This window comes from Prunus mume, linkage group LG5, assembly GCF_029339155.1.
Source record: "Prunus mume cultivar Tortuosa linkage group LG5, ASM2933915v1, whole genome shotgun sequence".
Taxonomy (NCBI): Eukaryota; Viridiplantae; Streptophyta; class Magnoliopsida; order Rosales; family Rosaceae; genus Prunus; species Prunus mume.
The window spans coordinates 12,771,496-12,795,773 of record NC_142702.1 but is presented as its reverse complement, the minus strand read 5'-3'; the positions used below and the strand labels follow the sequence as shown (position 1 = coordinate 12,795,773).

At 36.8% G+C, this 24,278-nt stretch overlaps 3 protein-coding genes and 2 non-coding genes across 11 annotated transcripts in view; 4 read left to right on the top strand and 1 right to left on the bottom strand.

The window, feature by feature from the left end:
- LOC148916964 (small ribosomal subunit protein uS14m-like) overlaps positions 1 to 24,278 on the top strand; it is a 55,930-nt gene that overhangs the window by 808 nt on the left and 30,844 nt on the right. Inside the window, exons 1-2 of one of the 6 annotated variants that reach the window (XR_016127388.1) lie at positions 5,438 to 6,825; positions 9,040 to 9,173. The exons of 1 other annotated variant lie outside the window; for it this stretch is intronic. The gene's annotated coding sequence lies outside the window, so the exon portion shown is untranslated. Of the gene's footprint in view, positions 1 to 1,076; positions 1,276 to 1,296; positions 1,820 to 1,905; positions 2,165 to 5,437; positions 6,826 to 9,039; positions 9,174 to 24,278 lie in introns of those variants that run through there. 4 more of the 6 variants (XM_089053418.1, XM_089053416.1, XM_089053417.1 and 1 more) reach the window with 4 other exon arrangements.
- On the top strand, positions 6,962 to 7,033 carry LOC148916968 (small nucleolar RNA Z267). Its single transcript, XR_016127571.1, has one exon. It is a non-coding gene; the product is annotated as a small nucleolar RNA Z267 (small nucleolar RNA).
- LOC148916967 (small nucleolar RNA R44/J54/Z268 family) lies at positions 7,278 to 7,363 on the top strand. The gene has a single exon (XR_016127577.1). It is a non-coding gene; the product is annotated as a small nucleolar RNA R44/J54/Z268 family (small nucleolar RNA).
- LOC148916966 (rust resistance kinase Lr10-like) lies at positions 15,608 to 17,948 on the bottom strand. Of its 2 annotated transcripts, none has more exons than XM_089053170.1 (3): positions 17,153 to 17,948; positions 16,993 to 17,019; positions 15,608 to 16,896 (listed from the first exon to the last, which is right to left on the bottom strand). In XM_089053170.1, the coding sequence occupies exons 1-3, from the start codon at positions 17,835 to 17,837 to the stop codon at positions 15,791 to 15,793; spliced, it is 1,818 nt and encodes a 605-aa protein (XP_088909296.1). In that variant the 5' UTR covers positions 17,838 to 17,948; the 3' UTR covers positions 15,608 to 15,790. The 2 variants fall into 2 exon arrangements, with proteins under 2 accessions (XP_088909296.1, XP_088909298.1); XM_089053172.1 differs by having other exon boundaries at positions 16,993 to 17,075; positions 17,153 to 17,271.
- On the top strand, positions 18,200 to 23,931 carry LOC148916965 (LEAF RUST 10 DISEASE-RESISTANCE LOCUS RECEPTOR-LIKE PROTEIN KINASE-like 2.1). Its single transcript, XM_089053169.1, is given in 7 exon segments — positions 18,200 to 19,105; positions 21,289 to 21,321; positions 22,182 to 22,211; positions 22,389 to 22,421; positions 22,532 to 22,561; positions 22,707 to 23,330; positions 23,333 to 23,931. Coding segments are annotated over 7 exon segments (2,070 nt in total). The 5' UTR covers positions 18,200 to 18,282; the 3' UTR covers positions 23,830 to 23,931.

Below are 24,278 nucleotides of genomic sequence, written 5' to 3'. Positions count from 1 at the left end.
AAATGTGTCTTTAAGTTGATTCTTTTACATGAATTGGCTGGCCAATTTTATGTGGTTTTTCTCAAATAAAGGTTAAATGCCTTTGCCTGTGAAGTCTAATTCTTGTAAGAGGAAATTGCCAATCACAGAGTCAGTTATCCTGGATTCTTAAGGATTTGGACACTTACCCTGTTGGAAAAACGTTGAAAGGCCGTTGCAGGCTCAGAAATCGGTCATCTTGGATTTCAATAAACACCATTTCTAGAAACGTTTTGTAGTATCTGAGAAGGAATGAATCGGAATGGAGAATGAACTTATGGTCAATTAACTTTTCAACCACTAAGGAAGAAATTGGATGTAATAGATGCAATTTTGCAGATGGAACTTTTGAAACAATGAAAGGCCCTTCTAGTTCCAAGGGCACTATAATTGGCAGTTCTTATGACATTCTCCAAAAGTAGAAAGGTAAGGAAGAGCAGGGGTTTTAGTACAAGGTCACTGACTCATAGTTTCAGTGCAAGGTCCAGTGTTGACAGGGAAGAATAGAAAACTGGTTATAAAAAGAAATACAAGGTTGTAGGCCTTGATGACAGCAGGGACGGTAACCCAGTCTTTTCTAGATAAATTTGTTTGGATTATTAGGGGTCTGACTGACCCACAAAAACAAACTAAGGTTTATAATTGGTGTTAAATTCAAGAGATATGCCTTGTGCTCAGAGTCAGAGGAAACAAAGTTTGGACGAGTTAGTTTGTCAATTCAATGGCACAAGGGTGGATATTTGCAAAATGAAGTCCTGGTTTACTAGCAAGAAATCAGTTTCCTTGAATCCTTGTAGGGTTTGAGACCACTCAGAGTGCATTTGGCATTAAAGGAGTTCTTGTACCCACCCCTTATTCTGTTTCTTTTTTACTCTGCCGCTAACAATTGCTTACAAAGAAGTCTCTGGAATCAGATATAATGGCTTATAATGCTAGATGTGCCTGAGATTTACTTCTATCGTAGATGATCCTGAGACTTCTTGTAGAATATCGTAGATGAGTATTCTGGTTGTATTGGATTTCCTTTATATGCTGACTTTGTACATGAATATAAACAGGGTAAATTATACAAATGGTAAAACATAAAATAGGCAGTTCCAAGATTATAGGGATTGATTGAGATAATGAAGCAATCACACTTGAATGGCTACAGACTGCCGTTACTTGTGGGGAGTGTCTTGCATATTCATTGGCTGATAGGTAGGATGCTCTTCACTTCTATCATAGATGATTTTTTTCAAATTACAAATAATTTGTTCTTTGGTTGCTCTTCCGCAGGTAAAGTTTAAGTTAGATAAATTTCGTTTCTGTAAATTAGGCAGGCAGCAAAGAGATTGAGTCCTAAGTAGTGACTTCACCTTCTTGGTGAAGGTTGCATCAGTCGCCCATGTTTACCATGTGGAAAGAGAGGCATGCATGGATACATCTGAGTCTAACTATGTACTATGATGGGCACGTTGTTGTTCAAGAAACAGTGGTAGTTATCAAGTATAAGATTAGCAATATTGATAAAGTTTGAAGTACAAGCTTATAATGGGCTTCTAAGCCCATGGGGTATTATTTCTGTCTTTCTCCTTTTTTTGCTTGTCCTGTTTGATCTGTATTACAGTTCAGTCAGTCGGTCTATTTTGATCTATTATTTTGCATTTTGGTTTATGTATCTGATCTACTCTTGGCTCTTTTGTTAAATAATTTATTAGTTATCCAGACTAAAAGGATCTCGCTGTAAATAAGTTTTTCGCAGTTCACTGTTGGAATTAAAACCAGTGTTTTCATTAGTGCTAGTTCGTGCTTTATGTAAGAGTTGATGATCTTACTTACCAATGCCATATAGGTTTTTCAACGAGCTTAGTTTCTTTCTTTCTTTCTTTTTCCTTTTGCTTGCAGGTGGCTGATGATACTGCAAAAGTTAGTATAAGTTGTTCTATTACAATGCTATACCTTGGTTAATTACAAACCGGTCATTCTCTCTTACTTTGCCATTGGTTCTCCATCTTTGCGTGCACTATTTTAAGTTACCTAGTGGACTGAATCGGGAAAGTTTGGCATAGGGGAGAGAATGAATGGGCATGGGATTAACTATTCCCTATAATAATTCTTGGTTTTTCAGGGATTGGTTCTTAAGCCTATACTTTTTTTAGTTTCATCTTCATTGTTTGAGCTTTAGCTCCCCATTCTTCCAAACAAACAACATAATGTTTAGCTCGCATTATACTCAACAAGAAAAGAAATAAAATAAATTAACGTCATCTTTATCATCTAAACTCAGATATGAAAACTTATGAGGATGATCTTTATTGATTCAATTCGTTGTATGTTGTTGTCATAACTTGCATAGTTGTTACACATATACGTTATAATCCATTGTTCAGAGACAAATGTAGCCAGTTATAATTGAATAGGTTTACTAAAATGAATTTTCCTGAAATGAACAATAATATTATTCAATTTGTAATGCCGTAAATTTCTACTGTTTTTTTAAATAAAATAAAAAATTTGTGATGTCATGTTCATTGCTGTATAAAAATGAATAATTTACAAAGGACCCATTAGTGTAGTGGCAATTGCTCTTTCATACAAAGTCCTAGGTTTGACTCCTAGCATCTATGTACCTTGTGTGAGTTTAGTATATTATCGCTCCTCTCAATAGAAAAGGTCCTAAAATAAGAATAATTAGGATAATTAAGGATCCCACGTCATCACACAAAGTAATTCTGATTAATATGCTTCACTATTTTATTGAAATCATAAAACAACAAATACTTAATTAAATAGTGCTTCTTGTTGTTGTACAAAAACATTGTCCAGGACAACAAAGTTTTAATTAGTAAAGTTAAATTATAAGCAGTTATTGGTTGTAAATGTACTGTAACTTAAGTAAGTTCAAGAAACTCTCGTCTGTAAAATTGTGGGGCTTTTTGTTCCAGCAACAAATAGGCATGGGCTGCAATAAAGAGCAAATGGGTGGAGTTGCCCCTATGTCTGAGTTCAAGAATCAGGCTCCAAGAGTGCTTCGAAAGATTCGTAGAGCCTTAGGAAACACCTTCGTTTCTTTCATCAACAAAACCAATAGTTGCGTACAGATAAATATTTAAGCTTGGCTTGAGAAGCTTGTGGCATGAGAGTTGAGCATTCATGAGTTTAGCATCAGAGAGAGAAGGCTTGGGCATCCTATGAGAAACAGAGGCTCGAAGAAAGGAGGAGAGGGAATTTTGAGAAGATTTGTTGAGGGAAAATAGGAAAAAATGAAGGAAGAAAAATGGGTGGCTTTAGCAAATTTCAAATAGCTTGACGAAAGCTTTGTCAGATTCTTGAGTGTTTTACCAGAAGAGAAAAGGGGACGAGATGGAAGAACAGAGCTCAAAATTGAAGGGTTCCAGTAGTGAGAGGGGATGCTTGCTCTCTTTGGATGCGGTTAAGATGATGGGTAGGAGATGCCTCATTCTATAGGCGCTGGAAGCTCATTCTTCCCAAGAAACCCTAGTTGGTTCTTCCTAAATCTGCAAGTCTCCCTTCCATTCCTCTTTTTTTCCTTTGATTCATCCCCATTTTATGAAATCCTTCCCAGTCCAAACACACAAAGACAAAATTTTTGGGAGCTCTAGAGCCTTCCCGCAGTTGTTCCATTGACAATCTCATATCTTTGGCTACCATCTCTGCTTCTTTCCTCCCATATATCATGGCAAGAGCTAGTAGGAGAAACAATGGATAACAGTGTTGGTCCGAAGGGTGTCTTGATCCCAGCAGCCTGCACACGCAATGATCATTTGGTTTTTCAGGTGATTTATAGTGGTTTGTCTTTGCCCATGTGCTGGAGGCTCCCAGCAACATGCATATGCAAGTATCCTTTGGTTTTTTAGATGGTTTGTCTTGGATTTGTCTTTGGTCATGTGTTGGAGATTTTCCTAAGATATTTTCTAGGTTGTTTGGGCTACTCCTAAGGTGATGGGCTAATTGAATAAGATGATGAGCCAATTTTTTAAGGTGATGGGCTATCTATTCTTTCTTTCATGCTTATCCACATATTTGGGCTCAAGAAATGGACTTGAGTTTTGGGGCTCCCAAGCAGCCCAAAACTTCCACTTCTTGGCTCATCAATGAGCCTCGAGAATACTTGTAACCATCCATATCACAACTCACTCAGCAACACCTGGACATTAGCATGGCTTGGCCCACTTAAGGTTTTAGCATGCCTAGGTGCAAAATAAGGGTTTTCAGCTTGGCATTGCATGTAACAACCCAAACCTAAAATTAATATTTAACTATTAATTTATTAGAAGAAAAGACTAAAATGCCCTTAGAATTTTTATTAGGTCAAAGGTTGACTTTTTGACCAAGAAGGAAATTGGGGATTTCAATTATACCGTTGCGTAGAGCGCGACGAAACGAGTCCGTAAACACGTAGTGGACTCGAATCGGAATTATAACGAAGAAATTACGGTCAAAATACGCTCAAGGGCAAAAAGGTAATTTTGGAAAATTAGATTTTAAAAACCCTCAATTTCTCTCTCTCTCTCCAGCCCAGACCCCCGATACCCTTCTCCGGTGGCTTCTCCAAGCCACCGCCGCCACACCCCACCTCGGCCTTGGGACCGGATCGAAATGAACCGAAGTCCTCCTCCCTTCCCGGCCAAGCCCGGTAGTCGAAACCGTGAATCCGCGGATTTTGCGAAACCCGATCGGTTTGGAGAAACTTTCAGGCGCTCGTTCTCCGTCATCCACCACCATTTCCGATGAGTGAGGTATGGTTTCTCACCTATTTCTTGAGCTCTAGCTGCCTGTTGGATAGGAATTGGTTGATTTCACGTGTAGGAGAACGATTTGGGAACCTAGGTTTTGACAGATTTTCGGGCTACTATTCCGGCCATTTTCGGCCACTTTTTGGGGTAGGTCCAAGAACAAAAGTGGCTCTAAATGGGGTGTTATACCTAGGATAGGAGTCTTGAGCCTAGATGTTGAGTTTTTCCGGCGATGCGTTATCGCTTTAGGGATCAAGCGCTGCCGCGTGTGGCGGCGAGTGGGCAGTAAGATGGGGACCACAGTCAGTCCTAGAATGATCTCCTAGTCCTCACGAGCGCGTAGGATTTCGCGGATCTTAAGTCGGATATCGTTTGAACCCCGAACGGATCTCGCCTCTGTGCGATTTCCGGGTTCACTATGTTTGAACCGTTGGATCGTAGTTATTTCCAAGTATGTTAACCTAGACTTTCCCAGGATCGTATCGTATTTGACGGATCGTAAAGCGAGTCCCGGTTACTCGAAATGTCGACCCTAGAGTGGGGTTTGAGAAAAACAAACCGATTCTGGTCCGGAGGAAAGAACTACGTGTGACTTGATCCTCGAAAAGTGCGTAGGCAGCCTCGATTACCAAGCGCAGCCACGAGATAGGGCCCGAGTTTGTGTTATCGCCTGGGCATTTTGGTCATTTACGACCCACAGGCACTAGGTGTCGTTTTGCAAAGGATTCGACCCGGATTCCAAAGTGGAATTTGGGTCAGGTCGTTTCATTGCATGTCAATTAGAGTGCTCATACTCGAATTTTATCGTTTTGTAAAGGGCTATGGTCGAGTCAAAATGACGCTTGATGGGATAATTAGCATGGGTTCATAGAGCCGGTACATTTTACAAGCTAGTTACAACTCTTAGCGTGACGAATTATATATTTGCTTGGCGCGGCACGTGGACCGTGACTCGTGACACGTATGACGAACTTTAGCCTGCCAAAATCGGGTTTCTTCTCAGTAAGGTATTGCATTGGGCACGAAATATATTTGGGCACAGCCTTGGATTTTTTGGGCCTCAACAAAAATCAAGAGGAATTAAATTGTTTATGTATTTATAAGATACTAAGCATTTTCGTATTCCAAATGACTCGGATCATTGCAAACCCTTATAAATAAAGAAACTCTTAAAACTCAACTCCATCAAATAATTCTTTGCCTTTCCCCAAAAAAATAAAAACTAAGTCGTACCAAAAAGCACTATGGCCGCACTAAATATGTATCCAATGTTGGTCATTTTTCTTTTGGTGAGCCCATCAAGAATGATTTTCACAACTTTCGCAATTCCAACTTTCGAGACATTTAATTTAAAAATATTGGGTGAGTGTACAAAACATATCTCCATTAATTGCGTTTGGAAAGTTGGTGGAAGTATTTTTGTAGATGGGACTGTAACAAATGGTTGTTGCCATAAGCTTGTGCTTGTAGGCAAAGAAGTACACAAGTTTGGAATTGATGTGTTGGAATTGCACTCTCCCCCGCATCTTCTATCACAATTCCAAACTCAATGACTTTCAAAATCGAAAACAATGGATGAATGTAAAAAACTGATCTCCACTACGTGCGCTCAGATTATAATGGAAGGGAATTATTCTCTCTTTTAAATGGAGAGATTGGATCAAAGAAAAATTAGGTATTAAACATAACAATCTTTAATAATTAGATTTGAGACATAGAGTATTTCTATTTGTTTTAATACGTATGAATCAAATTATGTTTTGGATATGCCCAAAGAGGAGGCCCAATGAATTTGGGCTTGTCTAAATTATAAAGGTAAAATACAATTTTACCTTTTTGTTTAAAATCAGATCTCAACCCCTCTCTCTCCTTTTCCTTATTCACTCCATCGATGACAACGCCCTTTGTCTCATCTTCTTTCTTTGCTCCATCGACAACACGACGATGCCCTTTCTTCAATCTAAACGGCACAGGTCACGTCGTTTGGTGCTCGTCTTCTCTTCAATCAGAAAGAAGTGGAAACCCTAACTTAGAAGTCTCGAACCCTCTCCTGTTCTGCACCCTCCTTGTATGCCGTTTCTCACCTGTCACTTTGAATTTGAGATTCATAGCCAATTCTCAGTATTGCGAAGCGTTCTCATCTTGTATTGTTTTGCTCTGTGTTTGTTTTCATTGTTGAAGGCTAGTATTAAGAAGCATGCCTACCTATGCCTGTGATGGTGTTAAATATACTTTGAGATTAATTTCTATGAAACAAATTTACTCTGAGGCATGAGGCTTTATGATTACTGCACTGTTTTTGTTCTTGTTCTTTGAATTTTATTTTTCCGAATTTTTGATTTTGTTATGTAGCCGAAGAAAACTTTGGAGTTGGGTTTAGCCCAAAACATTGGTCCAGCAAATTTATTGCCTGGTTTTGCTGAAATTTCTTATCTTTAGTTGTTATGCTGGAAAGTTTGGATTTTATGCAAGTGAAGGTTTTGATAATAAGAATGAGAATTGTTTGTGTTTGGGATTGGGATTGCAAGTGACGATAAAACAGACAGGGACATCTGCACTCTTCGGAGGGTGATGACTTAGTCTAATGGGAATCTCTTTGATGCATTTTCAACATTTTTGCACTGCACTGGATTTTTGTGTTCTTGTGTAATTGCTTGTTTATGTTGGTTTTTTTCTTTCAAAATCATAAATTTGAGTTGTGCTGGTAGGATTGTTGGTGGTAATTTGTTTTGATTGCAATACAGTTTCTGTTTCTATTTCCGTTTTAGTACTTTCATCATGGTTTTGCATTTTGGTTCCTCACTTATTAATATATTTATTTTTTTCCGTACTTGATGGTGCAGTTTTTGTTCCCATAACTGCATTGTAATTTTTGCTTTTTATTATGGATTGTTTTTTTTTTTTTTTTACTTTTTGGTGCAATTATCCTAAGGTAAGTCTTAAAAGTTAACATATCTTTGGTCTAAAAATGTCTGGATTTTTAGAAATTTTATTGTTGATGGCAGAATTGTTTGAATGCTTGAAGGAAAATAATTTTGTCAATAGAATAGTCTTCTTGTTTCAATGCAATGAAGGTCTTTGCAATAAAGTCTGTGTTGCTTTTCGTTGGTGTTTTTGGTTTAGTGACTTTTAGTCTCCTCGTACCCAAAAAGAAAAAATAGGTATTTATTCCTTTTCAGTTTATGGTTGCTTATGTTAGAGAGAGTTTAGCGAATTTCTAGACATGTGTTGCATTGCAATTTTGCACTCACTGAATTGCAGTTTTACACACTGCATTGCAATTTCCATTTAATTACATTTGGCTAAATTGTTTTATCTCCGTTACCTTGATATGTTTCCATTGCATGTTCTAGTGTCTTTTCAATTAGCATGCTTAGTGTTACTAGTAATCCAGCTGGGCAAGCAAGTGACAAAGAACGTAGCTAGAATTCTTTTTTATTAAATCAATTTGATACAGCTCTAATACAAGGATTGCCACTTGCCCTTTGCTTGTTTCAAATATATTTTCTCCTTTTATTTAGGGCATGTATTCATCACTCAAGTTTGGAGGTTGACGCATCTTATTCTATGCTCGTTGTTCATTGTACATAATTTCGTCTTGTTTTATATAGCACATAATTTGGTCAGGCAATGATCTAATTTAGCTGCAACTTCTTATTATAAAGCTCACTTATTATGTATTTGTCTTGATTTGGAAATGGTTGATGCCATCACTATCATATAATCTCTTGCAATACCATTTAAGCTTTAATTTAGTGAAATTTTACGTATGTTCTGCATTGTAGTTTTGCACAAACTACATTGCAGTTTCAGAAACTGCATTGCAGTTTTGGTAAGAGAAGAGTGTAGGCTACCCATATGAGGAATTGGGTGGGCAAAGTAGAACTACCCAAGATTAAGGGAACTCAAAATTGGACTTTTGGAAACTGCATTGCAGTTTTCATTTAATTACAATTGAATTTTTGTTCTTTCCTTGGTCTTCAACCTCACCAATTGCAGTTTTGTAACTGTTTTCGTTTTTTTTTTTTAATAACATAATTGATATCTACATTGTATTTTTGTTACAGTTTCTGTTTTTATTTGCAGTTTTTGTGTGAATAAGTGTTGAAATGAATTTTTTTTTTAATTTTAAAAAAATCGTTGATTGTTTATATAAATATTGTATAACTTAATAAATATTACAAAAGCAAGTTTGGTGTAGTGGTTTGTGAGTGAGTCTTCCTCCTTTGAGGTTCAAGGTTCGAGTCCATTCAATGACACAAAATCTTTTTTTTTTTTTAAGGTGAATTAATGGCAACGAAGTTGGTCCCCTATAGACGGTGGCAGGCCGACGAAGGGCAATGGCGGCCAGTGGTGGTGGTGGCAAGTGGCGGCGACGGGAGTTTGGCGGTGGCAGGCCGACAAGGGTGGTGGCGGTGGTGGTGGTGGCGGTGGCGGCGACGGGGCCCAGTGTGGTGGTGGTAGGTGGCCAGCGGTGGTGGCCTGTGGTTGGCTAGATATGGACATGTGGCATAGTATACTTGCTTTAGGAGTGGCATTGTGTTTAATTTTGATATTTTTGTAAAATTAGGTACTACATTTTGGTTTTTGGCTTTTATACTAATTAGATGAAATTGTATTTCTATCTTCCAAATTAATAAACTATATTGTGTTTTAAAACTAAAGCTCCCTTGGATCAATTAGGGAGATTTAATGAAAATCAAATTCCTAATTTATGGTAATATCCCTATCTCTAGTCTAAGCAATTGGCTAATTAAGTGGAGCACAATTGTTGACTTTAGGAATATTCCCATTCTCCACATGGCGCCTCATAATTGGTTGCTGAAATATTTATTCCTACAACTGTTTTAATAAAAACCATGGTAAATAGTGTCATTAAAATAACCCAATTGAAGACTTGATATTTACTCCACTCCACCCCAGCACCTTAGAATTCTTCAAGAAGTCCATAGCAACCCAAGCTCCAAGTCGTGATACCAGACCTCAGAAAATTCTCTCGGTACTTTATGGTGTCTGAACTCCTTTTTTTCTCCCCCGAAAGTCATGTTTAAACCTACTATTTATATGGTCCATGACTTCCTATTCTAGTTGGAAATTAATACATAAGAAATCGTACTCTAATAGTAGATAGGGAGTTTCACTAAAACACCCAAAATGTGAGCTAAAATTATAAAAGATCCAACACTCAAAATACTTTATAAACACACCCAAAACCCAACATTACACACACTCAAAACCCATTTATAAACACACCCAAAAAATATACAATTGTTGACTTTGGGATTGATTTTGGGTGTGTTTCTATGTTTAAATAGAATTTGGGTTTTTTTATAAATACATGTCTAGGATTGGGTTTATTTATAAATTTGTATAGTAGATAACGTGACATAGTCAAAAGAGGCAATTGCTTGGCTTGGAGTCCTAAATTTTTACTATTTATAAGTTCTTATGGGTTGAGAATGTATTGTAACTTAACCAAATTGATAAAACTCTTAAATAAGTTATGTAAGAACAACACCACATATCATCAAGCTAATGGCTCCTAGAGTTGGAAAATGTTAATCTGACTGGCAAGCTCTCGACCGAGCAAATCCACCATGAAACTAGGATGTCTGAAATGAAGGAGGGCATGTTTGTGTTGAAAAGTTCCCTTGCTAAAAAAGATAGTGAACTCAACTTTTCTGTTGATGCCCTGCATGTCGCAAAGAGGCCTACTTCCATCTTGAACGCAAGAATGCTGACATATCCCAGAGTTGTGACAAACTTCTGGCCAAGTTTGACACCTATCACAAGGCTATTTAACGATCCAAGTCTAAGGGGGAATGATTGATTCAGTTCTGTAGGCGAGGGAAAATAGGAACTCCAGGCAACTCATCGACCCATTTTCCTTTGACGCCTTACAGTCTTTTCTTAAGACAATCCAACATGATCTTGATAGATACATGTGTTTGGTCGTTGCCTTGCAGATATCTAGGAGTTGACAGGTGCTGCTTGATGTCATACTTTGCAAAGAATGCGGTGATGTTCCTACCAATGAACTACAATCTGTTGTCAATGACCAGCGACCATGGGCAGCCGAATCGGCACATAATGTTCTTCCAGACAAATCACTCCATGTCGGCTTCTTTAGTAGAGGATAGAGCTTCGGCCTCGATCCATTTAATAAAGTAGTCTGTGGTGACGACCATCATGTATTTATTGGCAGGTGTCGGTGGCATGGGTCCTGCTAAGTATAGCCCATTGCATGAATGGTCACAGGTTGCTCTATGGATGTGCAGTCCAGACAAAAGTAGGATTGCTATTCCACCCAATATATGGACTGGATTGATATTTCACTTGGCCTTATATTTGGGGCTCCATCTAGGCTATATTGCTAAAATTTGATATTTGGCCCTCCCCATTGAAGATGGCCTTATTTGAGATGAATATGTTCCTCCGTGGACGGAATCCTTTTTTGAGAACGATGTGATTGTGCCTCTTGATTTCAATCAACGATGTTCTTTTGTTTGCTAACAAAAAAAAATTAAAACCGTTATCAAATGGGTCCTAAATCTAGAATGAACAATTCCAAGCAGATCATCAACAAGATAATCACTTAACCAACTAGGGGCCTGCAAACTCTCGTCCTTAATAATGATATTGAGATGACTTAAATCGGTTATGCAAGACCAACCCCACATATCATCAAGCTAGATGCAGATGGATTGAATTTAACAGATGGGACCAAACCAATGGTGGATAATGATGAACTTGTTAGATGCAGATGGAAAATGGACAAATGCATATGTGGAATCAGTATTATAAGTCCGTTGACTGACTTTCTGACGTCAATGGGTACAAGTCCGTTGACTGACTTTCTGACATCAATGGGTATTACAAGTCCATTGACTGACTTTCTGCAGTGGAATCAGTTTGAACTTACCCACTGAAGACTTGAAAAGTAAACTCCAAGTTTTTCTTCCCATTGGAAGTCTTGCATCAATGCGTACCCCCACCGCGTTGATTTTTTATTTATTTCTTTTCCAAAATCATTGACATTTAGCATCTATGAGGTGAGATTTCTTTTTCTTTGTTTTCCAATTGCTGAAATTTCAATGAAATTTCAAAGGAAAACTACAAAATTTCAAGTCATTGAAATTACGTTGTCCCAACTTTTACACCCTAAGAACTTGAAAAAGAGCATTAACGAGTAAACAAAATTCCAAAGTTTTGGAAAGCAATTGATATGATATATTTTTCATTGGCTCTGGATTTTGAAGGAGTGTTGAGTACCCCAAACTCCTTAACAGTGAGACTTCACCTTTTCCAAATCATTCAAGATTCATGATTTCCAATCTCAAAGTATATTTTTTTATATTTGTTAAATAATTCACACAAATATATTTTTCATTCCTCACTTTGTTAATTTTGTTCAATATTCATCCATTTTTATTGAAGATGGCCCCAAAACCATTTTCAATTTTCACATGCAGGAGAGGTCAAAATTATTTTAAATTATGTATGTGACATTGTAATTTTTTAGGTCAAAATGTTTGGAAAAATAAATCATGAATGTTGAAACAAAAGTATTATCAAGAAAAATTAACTACCAAAAAAAAAAGTTTAAACCATTCTTAAACAATTTAATAACACATGCAAACTCAAATTATGAGTCTACAAGGTTGGAGGGAAAAACAGCCTCAACATGGTTGGAGATGGTCTAAGGGGTATAAACCCAGACTTTCATCCTTCAAAATACAACTATTCATGTATTGACCATCCTCAAACAGTTTTTTACTCAACCCTCCAAACTCAAATTTTGAGTCCATAGCCTTATTAAATTGTTTTAAAATAGTTTAACTCTATTTATTTATTTTTGTGTGTTTAATTTTTCTTGAGCTAATTTTTGTTTATAACTTGATAGGCAATCTTTCAATATTTTCCAAGCATGGTATTGGTATAGCTTGAAAGGCCTATTCAAACCCTTGTTATCATTCAAAAAAATGGTTTTTGCATGGGCGTCCTATGCACGAATTAAAAGAATGAATAAGTTAAGACTTTAATAAAATTATAGTAGTGATTTCCCCACTCCTTTTTCTCATATTTTATCCACTTATACTCTTTTTTTATAACTAAAAAAGGAGTGTAAGTGGATAAAATAGGAGTGGGGAAATCATTGCCCTAAAATTACTATCACAAATTTAAAGCTTGAATAAAATGGGTACTAACCACATCACTTAGATTAGATCTACTTCCTGTTGGCTGTGCAAATCTTACGGTTGGATGAGTGTGCACGGTCGAGCTAATATTTCCGTTGAAATTGTTAAGAATTAATCATGGCCTTTGATCGTAGCCATTGGGAACAAGTTTGAATTGTGGCCATCTGATTCCAACGACAATATTAATATTGACATCCACATGCTCCTAGGTGTGGCTAACACAATGGTCCACAAATTTGCCTTTGCACACGAGAGCAAGTGGCTTATTTGATTGGGCAACACCAATTTTCAGTCCAGACAAAAGGTGGAATGCTATTCCACCTAATATATGGACTGGATTGATATTTCACTTGGCCTTATACATGCGTTGGGGGCTCCATCCAGGCTATATTTCTAAAATTTGACATTTGGCCCTCCGGATTGGAGATGGCCTCATTTATGATGAAGATGTTCCTTCTTAGATGGAATCCGTTGTAGAGAACGATATGATTGTACCCCTTGATTTCAATCAATGATGTTCTTCTTTCTACTAAAAAAAATAAATAAATAAAATTGAAATCGTTATCAAACGATCCTAAATTTTTACTATTTTAATTAAGTAAAATTGTGTAGGGTCACATGTCTTGGGTTATAAAAACTAATTGAGCAATTCCCATACTGTGTTGATCAATTTGCAATATATTATTAGTTTCAAAAAATTTCTGGATCGCGCACCCGCCAAATGGGCGATTTCACCCAGCACTTTCATCTGAGGATCATTGAGTCGTGCGTCAATCCAGATACCTTCATTATTTTTATTGAAATCATAAGACCACTAAACTAAATCGTGCATCCTTTTATTTTACAAAAATATTATTGAGTGCAATAAACGTTTTTTCCCCATGCATGGAAAACATAGGACATATATTATCAATGTCGTACGTACAATTAGTATTTATTTATAAGTTCTAATTGAAATTTCAGTGCATGTTCCGAAACAATCATTATAATCGTTGGGGCCAGGTTTTTAGTATAAGGGAAAAGTCTCAACTTTTACGCGTCATTTTCCTAAGAACTTGAAAGAGAGCATTACAAGTAAACAAAATTCCAAAGTTTTGGAAAGCAATTGATATGATATCTTTTTTTATTGGCTCTGGACTGATTTTGAAGGAGTGTAGAGTAACCCAAAACTCTTTAACAGTGAGGCTTTAACTTTTTCAAATCATTCTGGATTCATGATCTCCAACCTCAAAGTATACTTTCTTTGAAAAACAAAGATTTGTGTTGTTTTTTCAATTAAAATTTGAAAGAAAGTTTTGCCGAATAATTTTGGCCTCCATTGATGTTGTTGGAGTGCTAGTTGTTTCGAAAATTTTCAATATCTCAAAATCAATTGGAGAGAAAAACTTGGGTAGGGAATTCCTTACCTTATGGCCTGATTAGTGACATGTACTTTATAAAATATACATTTCATTTAACTTGGTAAACCCTAAAGTATCTTATATCCAACTCCCTAATTCCACATTCTGACTTGAAAAGTAGTGGAGCATTTAACTTCAAAACGTTTTGATTACGGCGAAGTCCCCATTCAAGATCCAAATAATGGAAGCCACTAATTCCACATTTTGACCAAAAAAGTAGTGGAGCATTTAATTTCAAAACATTTTGATCACGGCGAAGTCCCCATTCAAGATCCAAATAATGGAAGCCACTAATTCCACATTTTGACTTGAAAAGTAGTGGAGCACTTAATGTCAAAACATTTTGATCACGACGAAGTAACCATTTAAGATCCAAATAGTGGAGCACTTAACTTCAAAACGTTTTGATTACGGCAAAGTCCCCATTGAAGATTTCTTATAATTGAAGCCACTAATTTCACATTTTGACTTAAAAAGTAGTGGAGTACTTAACTTCAAAACGTTTTAATTACGACAAAGTCCCTGTTTAAGAGCCAGTAATTCTACATTTTGCATGCGGCATTAGCATTACAAGTCCGTTGACCGACTTCTGACACCAATGGTCCATTTGAACTTTCCCATTGAAGACTTGAAAAGTAAGCTCCTTGTTTTTCTCCGAATGAAAGTCTTAGCATCTGTGAGGTGAGATTTGTTTTTTCTTTTCTTTTTCTTTCCAATTGTTAAAATTTCAATGCATGTGTCAGTGTCCCCGATTCTTGTCAACTAAGACATAAAGGAAAACTCCAAAATTCCAAGTCGTTGAAATTACATTATCCCAACTTTTACACCTTATTTTTAATTTCAACTCAACTTTTACTCCTCATTTTTCTAAGAACTTGAAAGAAAACATTAACAAATAAACAAAATTAGAAAGTTTTAGAAAGCAACTAATATGATATTTTCTTTTATTGGCTCTGGACTGATTTTGGAGTGTTGAGTAACCTCAAGATTCATGATCTCCATAAAATATACATTTCATTTAACTTGGTATAACCTGCCAGTCAATCTGCTACATGGCTAGGCTCTCTCTAATGAAGTTTTTCTCCAACGGGAATGCTCTAATTACATTTTCGGGTATCTTAAAGAGTATAAGAGTTATGGAGACCACTTTTCTATTGGTCGATTGAAAAAAAAAAAATTTAGAGTATCAATATGCAACGGACACCAACTTATTATCAACTTTTTGTTACCAACTGATTTGCAAAGGATAGGATTCCCGAATTCTCAATTAATAAAAATAATAATAACTTATGTCCCTTGAATAAAGCATCTATATCCAACTCCCTCAATTTAGGCTAGAATTATTACATATTCAACAAGTTTGAGCACATATGTAGTTAATATTAGGCAGCCTTAATGTTACTTCCATTGGTGCGTATACATATGCTTATACATTTTACTCTAATTCCGGAATTGCTTCTAACTCTAGGCGTCTTGCTGGGATGCTTGGATGCGTTGTTATAGGACCCGCAGAGACAAAAGGATTAGGAGGCATGGCCAAGTTATCTCCTCCTTCTAACATATGAACCACTATTTGCATAGACGGACGATCCACCGGGTGCCACTGGATGCACCAGAGCCCTACAATTGCAAGCGTCTTCGGGATTTTACCATCTCCGTCATCTCCAATATGAATTCGTAGGTCATCTCCTCCTTCTAGGAGATTATAGATCCATTCTGGGTAGTAAATTTCATTTGCGTCCTTTGTGCTTGAACCAATATTCTTCCTTCCTCCTACCATCTCTAGCAACAACATTCCAAAACTATAGACATCTGATTTGTAAGACACATTTCCGAAATTCCTAGAGAACACTTCAGGTGCAATGTATCCCATGGTGCCTCTAGCTGTAGTCATTGACACCATACTTTGATCCTTGGAACATAATTTGGCCAAACCAAAATCAGAAATTTTTGGAGTGAAGTTGTGGTCTAGCAAAACATTATGGGGTTTGATATCAAAATGGAGGATTCTTTGATCACATCCCTGGTGAAGATATTCAATTCCTTTGGCTATGCCTACAGCAATATCATGCAACTTTTCCCAACCGAGGAAACTGTGCTTACTATCCGCTGATGAAATGAAATCCTGCAGCGAACCATTCGGGAAGAACTCATAAACAAGAGCTCGTCTAAATCCATCAGCACAAAAGCCAACCAAGCGAACTACGTTCACGTGGTGGATATGGCCCATCATTCCCACTTCGTTTACGAACTCTTCCCCATTTCCCTTAGAATTGTTAAGTACTTTCACAGCAACAAAGAATTCAGAAGAAAGCTTTCCTTTAAAAACAGTTCCATAGGCTCCTTGGCCCAACTTGTCCTTGAACTGATTTGTGATCCTCTTAATATCTGCGTATGAATATCTGCTTGGCTTGAGAGCTTTGTAATCCTCTAAAAACCTTTCGATTTTCAGTTGATTCTCTTTTTCCTTTTGATCAGCGCTATAGACACGATACACTGCAATGACCAGCACTAAAAGAAGGGATGAACCCAGCGTTGCACCTGCAAGTAAATACAATTCTTGAGCAAACACATATCTTCCAACATCTTCTCGACATGAAACAAAGCAAAAGAAAAGACCAGTCTTAGATAACTCACCCGTTGCCACAAATTCCATTGTTTTGCCTATAAAACATAAACATAATTGGAAAAATCAGACTGTCATGTTTCTGAAAATGACCCTGAACCAGCAAGCAGATATGATTTACTTTGGAAACTCTACAAAATTGAGCAGGATATATGTGAAACAAATCCTTACTTGCTTTCCTCAAGTGAATACATTCAACTTCACTTTTGTTGCCATTATTGTTCAATCTACACCTCTTGCCCTCTGCTTCACATTCGGTACAATTTGGTTCAGACCATTTGAAGCGAAGCATAGAGCTGTCACCTCCAACCCAATTCCCAAATGGAACTGATAAAACATCATACATCCTTGTACAAGACTGTAGGGCAGGGAAGTGCTGAAATAATTCAAAAAAAGAAGAAACGCCATAAACTCTGTAGCCAGGCCTGCTGCTGAGGCAGGGTACTTGATACGCATATATATCTCTTTCAGCAAGTGTAGGACAAAGGAAAAAGGTAACGTTACGTATGTTGGAATCTAATAAGTGGAAGGGGGACACTGGAATGTTAGGGGTTTCTAAGGGCATTAACAGCAGGCAGCCATCTGGGTTATATACTTCGATTAGCCCACGCTTGTAATCTATGCTTTTGACAAAGAATTTTACTAGTGCTACTTGCTCCTCAAGAACCTTCTCCTGTCTACCACTGCATTCAAGGCCAGGATCACCACAACGATGTTCAAGGTGGAACGGGAAATGGATAGCCAGGCCATGATCATCACTGCACTTAGATTCTGCGCACGTATCTTGTCCTGCTCCAACCGCTTTGACGAAAACCATATACAATATGCAAAGGCAAGAGATGAGGAATTGCTGCATTTCTGAGTGGCACTGGATTTTTTCCTGAGCAGATGTATTTGGATAGATATGTCGAGTACAGCAATGAATTGACCTTGTTCAATCGACCACTCACAAGAAATCGGAAACAAGCTTGGCGCTTTTACAGTAAATAAATGAATTTACAAACCAAGGCCAAAACTTTGACCAAAACAGAAGGAAAATCAAACTCAAGAAGTCAACAAAACCCGGCTGAAATGGCACTATAAAATTTTCAATCAACTTTGTCGACCATTTGACTGACTCTCTAACGTCATGGCTTATCTAGGCTTCTAATAATTAAATTGCTTGCTTGCTGCATGACTTTTCTTTTGATATTTTTCAAATGTTATCCAATAGGAAATTTGAAAAATTCTTCTGGATAGTGTGCTCATACACACATTTACCATCTCATATAAGAAACTGTCTAAATATTAAGCTAGTTTGAATGCCAAACAACCCCTCTCTCTGCTCTCTGCTCTCTGCTCTCTGCTCTCTCTCTCTCTCTCTCTCTCTCTCTCTCTCCATGGGAAGCAGGTTCTTGGCCTTGTCTAGGTGGGTTTTGATAGTAGCACTTCTTCTTGTTGGGTTATCCGGCGAAACTTGCAACGCGAAAGACAACAGTACTAAGTGTACCTCTTCCTGCGGCAATATCCACAACATAAGCTATCCTTTCCGACTAAAACATGATCCAAAGCACTGCGGCAATGTAATGTATACTCTGTCCTGTGAGAACAACATTACACTTGTTGTAGACCTACCTCCTTCAGGAAAATACTATGTCCAGGCAATCAACTACCACAACCAAACAATCCGACTCGTAGATCCTGGCCTCCAGAACAACAATTGCTCCTCCATGCCTCAAAATTTTCCACCTTTTTTAAGAGATCCATATAGTGCATATAATATGTCAGGTTATCTGCTTTCGACACCTGTATTTTACATCAAGTGTTCGAATCCAGTGAATTCTTCTATGTACGTGGACACTGCTCCATGCTTGCATATAAATGCTTCTTTGGTCCAACAAAAGACGTACAGTTATGTGAAGGTTGGGGTTATGGAAGTGGGGGATTTGAACGAGGGTTGCAGTGCAGAGTGGTTGGCTTTGGGCCTCTTGAGCTACCCTAAGGGCCACAATACCTCTTATGAATCTGTACACAGTGCCCTCATGTATGGCTTTGACCTTGGAGTATATTGGCCTGATGAAATAGCTCCTATCTGCCAAGGCCAGTGGAGTTATAATCTTAAATGTTTTCCACACACCATCCCAGGTACGTGAATTCTAGGCCATGGCTATTGACTATATATGTCTAATTTGTTGCACTTTTAGTTTATGAGAGTGCATAGAAGGAAGTTAGGGGAATTCAGACTTCTCGTGACTAGAAGTATCAAGAAAATACTTGTGTTGTCAAATCATAAATCTAATCTACACATTCAAGAAAGAATAAACATGACAAATGATTCTTATTCACATATTTGGCAATGTATCAAATAATAATGTCAGACAATTTAGCAAGAGAACGGTTTACTTTAAACTAAAGTACGAAAATTGAAGTTCTTAGTTAAATTTAATTCGGCTTTTCAACTTTACCACTTGAGATAGAAACAAACTGAAATTTCTGAATTTATGCATCTTTTACTCCTTTTAAAATTTTCAATTGACAAAAGATACCTGAGGCACCTGTACCCAACAAGAAAAATTCGTCAACAACCATCAACATATAATAAATTAACACCTCATACTCCACGATCAACATATATAAATTAACAAATCAGACTACGCCGGTAAACAAAAGTGACTTTGGTTTGGGAGTTCCGTCGAACACGTGCAATGCAAGCGACATTGGTTTGGGAGTTTCGTCGAACACCTACAATGCAGGACAATAAAGAAAGACCAATTTTTTTAGTTTTTGTCAAATAATTAAATGGCTTATTTTTTAATGGTAAAGGGTCACTTTTGGTCCTACAATTTATCAATTTTTTCACTTTAGTTTTTATATTTCAATTTGATCAATTGTATCCATATACTTTCTATTTTGAGCAATTCAAGGATAATTGGGAATTTCTGTCAAATGTGTCCAATTTCTGTTACTTTTTGCACATGTGCTTCTCACATGGAGGTGGGGAGGATTGAATGTTCAGATGGAAAAAAATATAAAAAGAAAAAAGGAGCGTTTCAGGAGAGATACGGAAGGGAACAAGAAATGAGAAGTCAAAAGGCTTGATAGGTTGCAGCATTTGATTGGGGTGGGATACTTACGTGGTTTGCTGATCTCATATCACAAGTTTTTCTCCCAAGTATGGTATGGTTGGACCAAATTGCCCCTCCATGTGAGGAGCACGTGTCCAAAAAGTAACAGAAGTTAGACATCTTTGACAGAAATTCTTGATTGTCTTTGAATTTGCTTAAAATAGAAATTACATGCATAAAGTAATATAAGTGGTAAACTACATGGATCAAAAGTGACTTTTTGATTTTTTCAATATACCCTCCTTAAAGTATATTTGAGTCTCGCTTTTCTCTTGAAACTCATTTTGTTTAACTTTACTTTTTTTTTTTTCACACATATTTGTCTCACTTTCCCTAAATTTTAGGGAGGCCAACAATTTCCAGTCAAACTATTAATTAAAAATTTAAAACTCAATTTTAAAATTTTAATTCATATTAAATATTAAAAACATTATGTTAACTAATTTTTTTGTCATATTAAATTAAATTAATTAGAAATCAAAATTCAGAACAAAAAAATCTCTCGTCCTCTCCCTTTCCAGGCCCCCCATCCTGAGTTACCCCAGCAAACAACAACCATGGCCGCCTGAATCCCGCTGGCGTTGTCACTTCAGTTCAACAATTTCTCATACCACCTCCAACAGGGATGCCCCGCCACTCTCTCTCTCTTCCCCATAACCCCCATCCCATGAAAACTTACATCATTTAGTACCTTCATCTTTTTTCTTCCTCCCTTTTTTTTTTTTAAAAAAAAAAAAAAAATTTAACATTAGAAGAAGGGGGAATCGAACTTAGGACCTAAAATCCAAGGACAACAAATAAAGAGTTTCTTTAAAGAAAATCATAGCCTTCTGAATACATAGAGGGTTGAAAAATGGCCCTCATGACATCAATCTGACACTCATATAAGAGCACTTCCATTCATGGTGCCTTGGCAAAGGACAAGGGTAAGTAATGGCAGACGCTATTCACGTGAATAGTGACTGACCTACTCTTTTTTATTTTGCTTTTCCACCCATTGCCATTGCAAGTAAAGACAAACTATTTTCAGACACGGAGGGGCAAATGGTGCACCGATTCATAACTTTCAGATTGTTTTTTCCAATTTTAAAAAGACATAGGCAAATTGTACATATATCAAACCACAAGAATGGAAAATGTAATTGATCCTTAAGTTTAAGGACTTGGTGTGCTAATATGTTATCTTCTTCTTTGTTCATGTAGGTTTCTTTCGATTTCTATGCGAGGCTATTTACGGTAAAGGCTCTCTCTTTATCTAGCTATATGTTATTTCTTATTTTTTTAGTGTAAAATGAACCTACAAAAGGAGCTTGTTACGGATTAAAGATACTTTTAATAACATTGAATGAGATGTTCTCAAAAACAAAGCAAAAATAATTGAATGAGATACATCATAAATGTTACGTACTAAATTAGTCTAATTGGGAGAAGAGCTGGTGTTTATAGTAAAAGTATTTTCCTATAATTACCTACTATATTAGTCTAATTGTATAATTCTCTTCTCAATGTTTAAAGAGGTCCCAATTCGAATATGATCCCACATTAATCAGAAAAAGTATTATTCTATAAAAAAATGATTCAGAATAGACCAAATATAAATAAAATTTCCACATTTCTTAGATTAAAAAAGTGGGGAAATAAATTGATTTCAAAAATTATTCAACCAAATAGTAGTTGGAAGCATGCAGTACTGTTGCACCTTATTTTTTTAGACTATGGACTTATGAAATCCCATCTTCCTATTCACTTTAGACTCGATTCCACTAGGAAATGTAATATTATATCAAAACCCTCAATTAAAAAGTTTAAAATAAGATGTAATTCTCTTTCTAAATTGTATGGCAATATAAACAGCTTATCTTGTCAGATTGTGAATTTCATACATAAATTTGACACTTTCATAAATGTCCATATTCACAATTCGACAACATAAATATTTGTCTCGCAAGAGAATATTACTCAAAATAAGACATACCAAACAATTTCTCCATGATCAACGACGCAGTTTGTGGCTGGAATAGAGGTATTTCAAATTGTAATGACTCGATGTGCTAATGCTTTTTCTTTTTTGTTTTTCCCTTTTTTTGTCACACTAGTTTACTTTTCTCGTGGACGTGAGCACATTGGTAAGGACTTTCTCCCCAAAAGCTTCTTTTATTTCTTTTTCTTTTCCCTTTTTTTCTTGTCAATTACATCACGACAATTGTGAGATACTAATGAACTTGTGATAAATAAAAAATAGGTCAATTCAAACTCAGTCAAGTCTTTGTTTTTACTTACATTTGTTGTTGTATTTCTTGCAGAATATCCTCGATGGTTTCCCTTCAAAACCATCAGTAAGATCTTGTATTTCTTGCATATAATCAATTCTTTGATTTTGTTTACTTTTCCAAAACCTATAGTCAAGCCTTTGATTTTGTCCCCACTTTTGCTATGTTTCTTGCAGGACGCGGATGGCTGCCACTCATTTGCTTCGGTAAGAGCTTGTATATGTTCTTGAATGACATCAAAGAACACATATTTCTGAAACAAAACAACAAGAAATTTTTTGAAAGCATTAGTTGATCTAACCAATAAATTTGTTTTCTCATGATTCTTTTTGGTGATATATCTCTTGTCAGGTTTATTTTTCCCAGCAAGACTAATTTTTGGGGTTCCATGTCTGATTGCGTTGGTGATCTATAAATGGCGAAGAAGACATTTGTCGAGTTATAGCATCATAGAAGATTTTTTACAAAATGATTGCAACTTCTTGCCAATAAGGTACTCTTACTCAGACATTAAAAAGATGACTAGTAAATTTAAGGACAAGTTAGGTGAAGGGGGTTATGGCTCTGTATTCAAGGGAAAGTTGCGCAGTGGCCGTTTTGTAGCAATTAAACTCTTGGGGAAGCCCAAAGGTAACGGGCAAGACTTCACAAGTGAGGTAGCTACCATTGGAAGGATTCACCATGTTAATGTGGTGCAACTTGTTGGTTATTGTGTTGAGGGATTAAATCGTGCTCTAGTATATGACTTCATGCCTAATAGCTCTCTTGATAAATATATTTATTCCAAAGAGGAAAGCGTGCCCTTAAGTTGCAAGAAAATGTATGAGATTTCTCTCGGAGTGGCTCGAGGGATTGAATATCTGCATCAAGGTTGTGACATGCAAATTCTACATTTTGATATCAAGCCTCATAACATTCTTCTTGATGAGAACTTTAACCCAAAGATTTCTGATTTCGGGCTTGCGAAATTATATTCGTAGATAATAGCATTGTCTCTTTGACGGCGGCAAGGGGAACAATGGGCTATATTGCTCCTGAGTTGTTCTACAAAAATATTGGAGGTGTTTCGTACAAAGCTGATGTCTATAGTTTCGGAATGTTGCTCATGGAAATGGCAAGCCGAAGGAAGAATTTCAGTTCAATGGTGGAGCGTTCAAGCCAAACTTACTTCCCGTTATGGGCGTACGACCAATATAACAAGGGAAATGACTTGGAGATGGCAGATTTTAATGAGGAGGAAAAGAAAATCATAAAAAAGATGGTTATAACTGCATTGTGGTGTATTCAAATGAAGCCAAGTGACCGGCCTTCCATGAACAAAGTCATAGAAATGCTCGGAGGAGATGTTGAATGCCTAAAAATGCCTATCAGACCTTTTCTGCATCCACAAGAGATGCATGTAGGTGATGTTCAAGAAAATTTGAACTCAATAGGTTCCAACGGGGAGTTAACATGGACTTTGTCAGCTAGGTGATCATCAAATTGTTAGAAAATACAATCATTTATTGTTTTTTTTTTAAGGATCTTTCCTATTGAGATGGGCAATAATATACTAAACTCACACAAACACTACACTGATGCTATGACTCGAACCCAGGACATTGCCTGGGGGAACAATTGTTCTAAACCACTACACTAGTGGGTCATTTGCATGGAATCATTTATTGTTAAACTGTGGCTTCCTACTATTAAATGGAAAATATTAAACAAAATACATCTTTTTTCTTTTTCTTTGAGGAAAAACTAACTCACTATAAAAGTTAATGACGCAGCGTGACAAATATGATTGGTTGAAACCTGAGCCTAAAACATGTAACTCTAGAATCCACCAGGAAATATGAGAGAACCTCAGGCTTATTTGACAAACTAGAAATAAAAACACAACCCTAACCACAGGTAAAGTATGTTTAAATTCTCCTAGAA

Excerpts from the sequence above, each read along its gene's own strand:
- LOC148916966 (XM_089053170.1), bottom strand. The coding sequence starts at position 17,837 with ATGCAGCAATTCCTCATCTCTTGCCTTTGCATATTGTATATGGTTTTC. Across the intron at positions 17,020-17,152 it reads TATTCACTTGAGGAAAGCAA|GCAAAACAATGGAATTTGTG; the intron begins GTAAGGATTTGT and ends TATGTTTTATAG. Across the intron at positions 16,897-16,992 it reads AATGGAATTTGTGGCAACGG|GTGCAACGCTGGGTTCATCC; the intron begins GTGAGTTATCTA and ends ATTTACTTGCAG.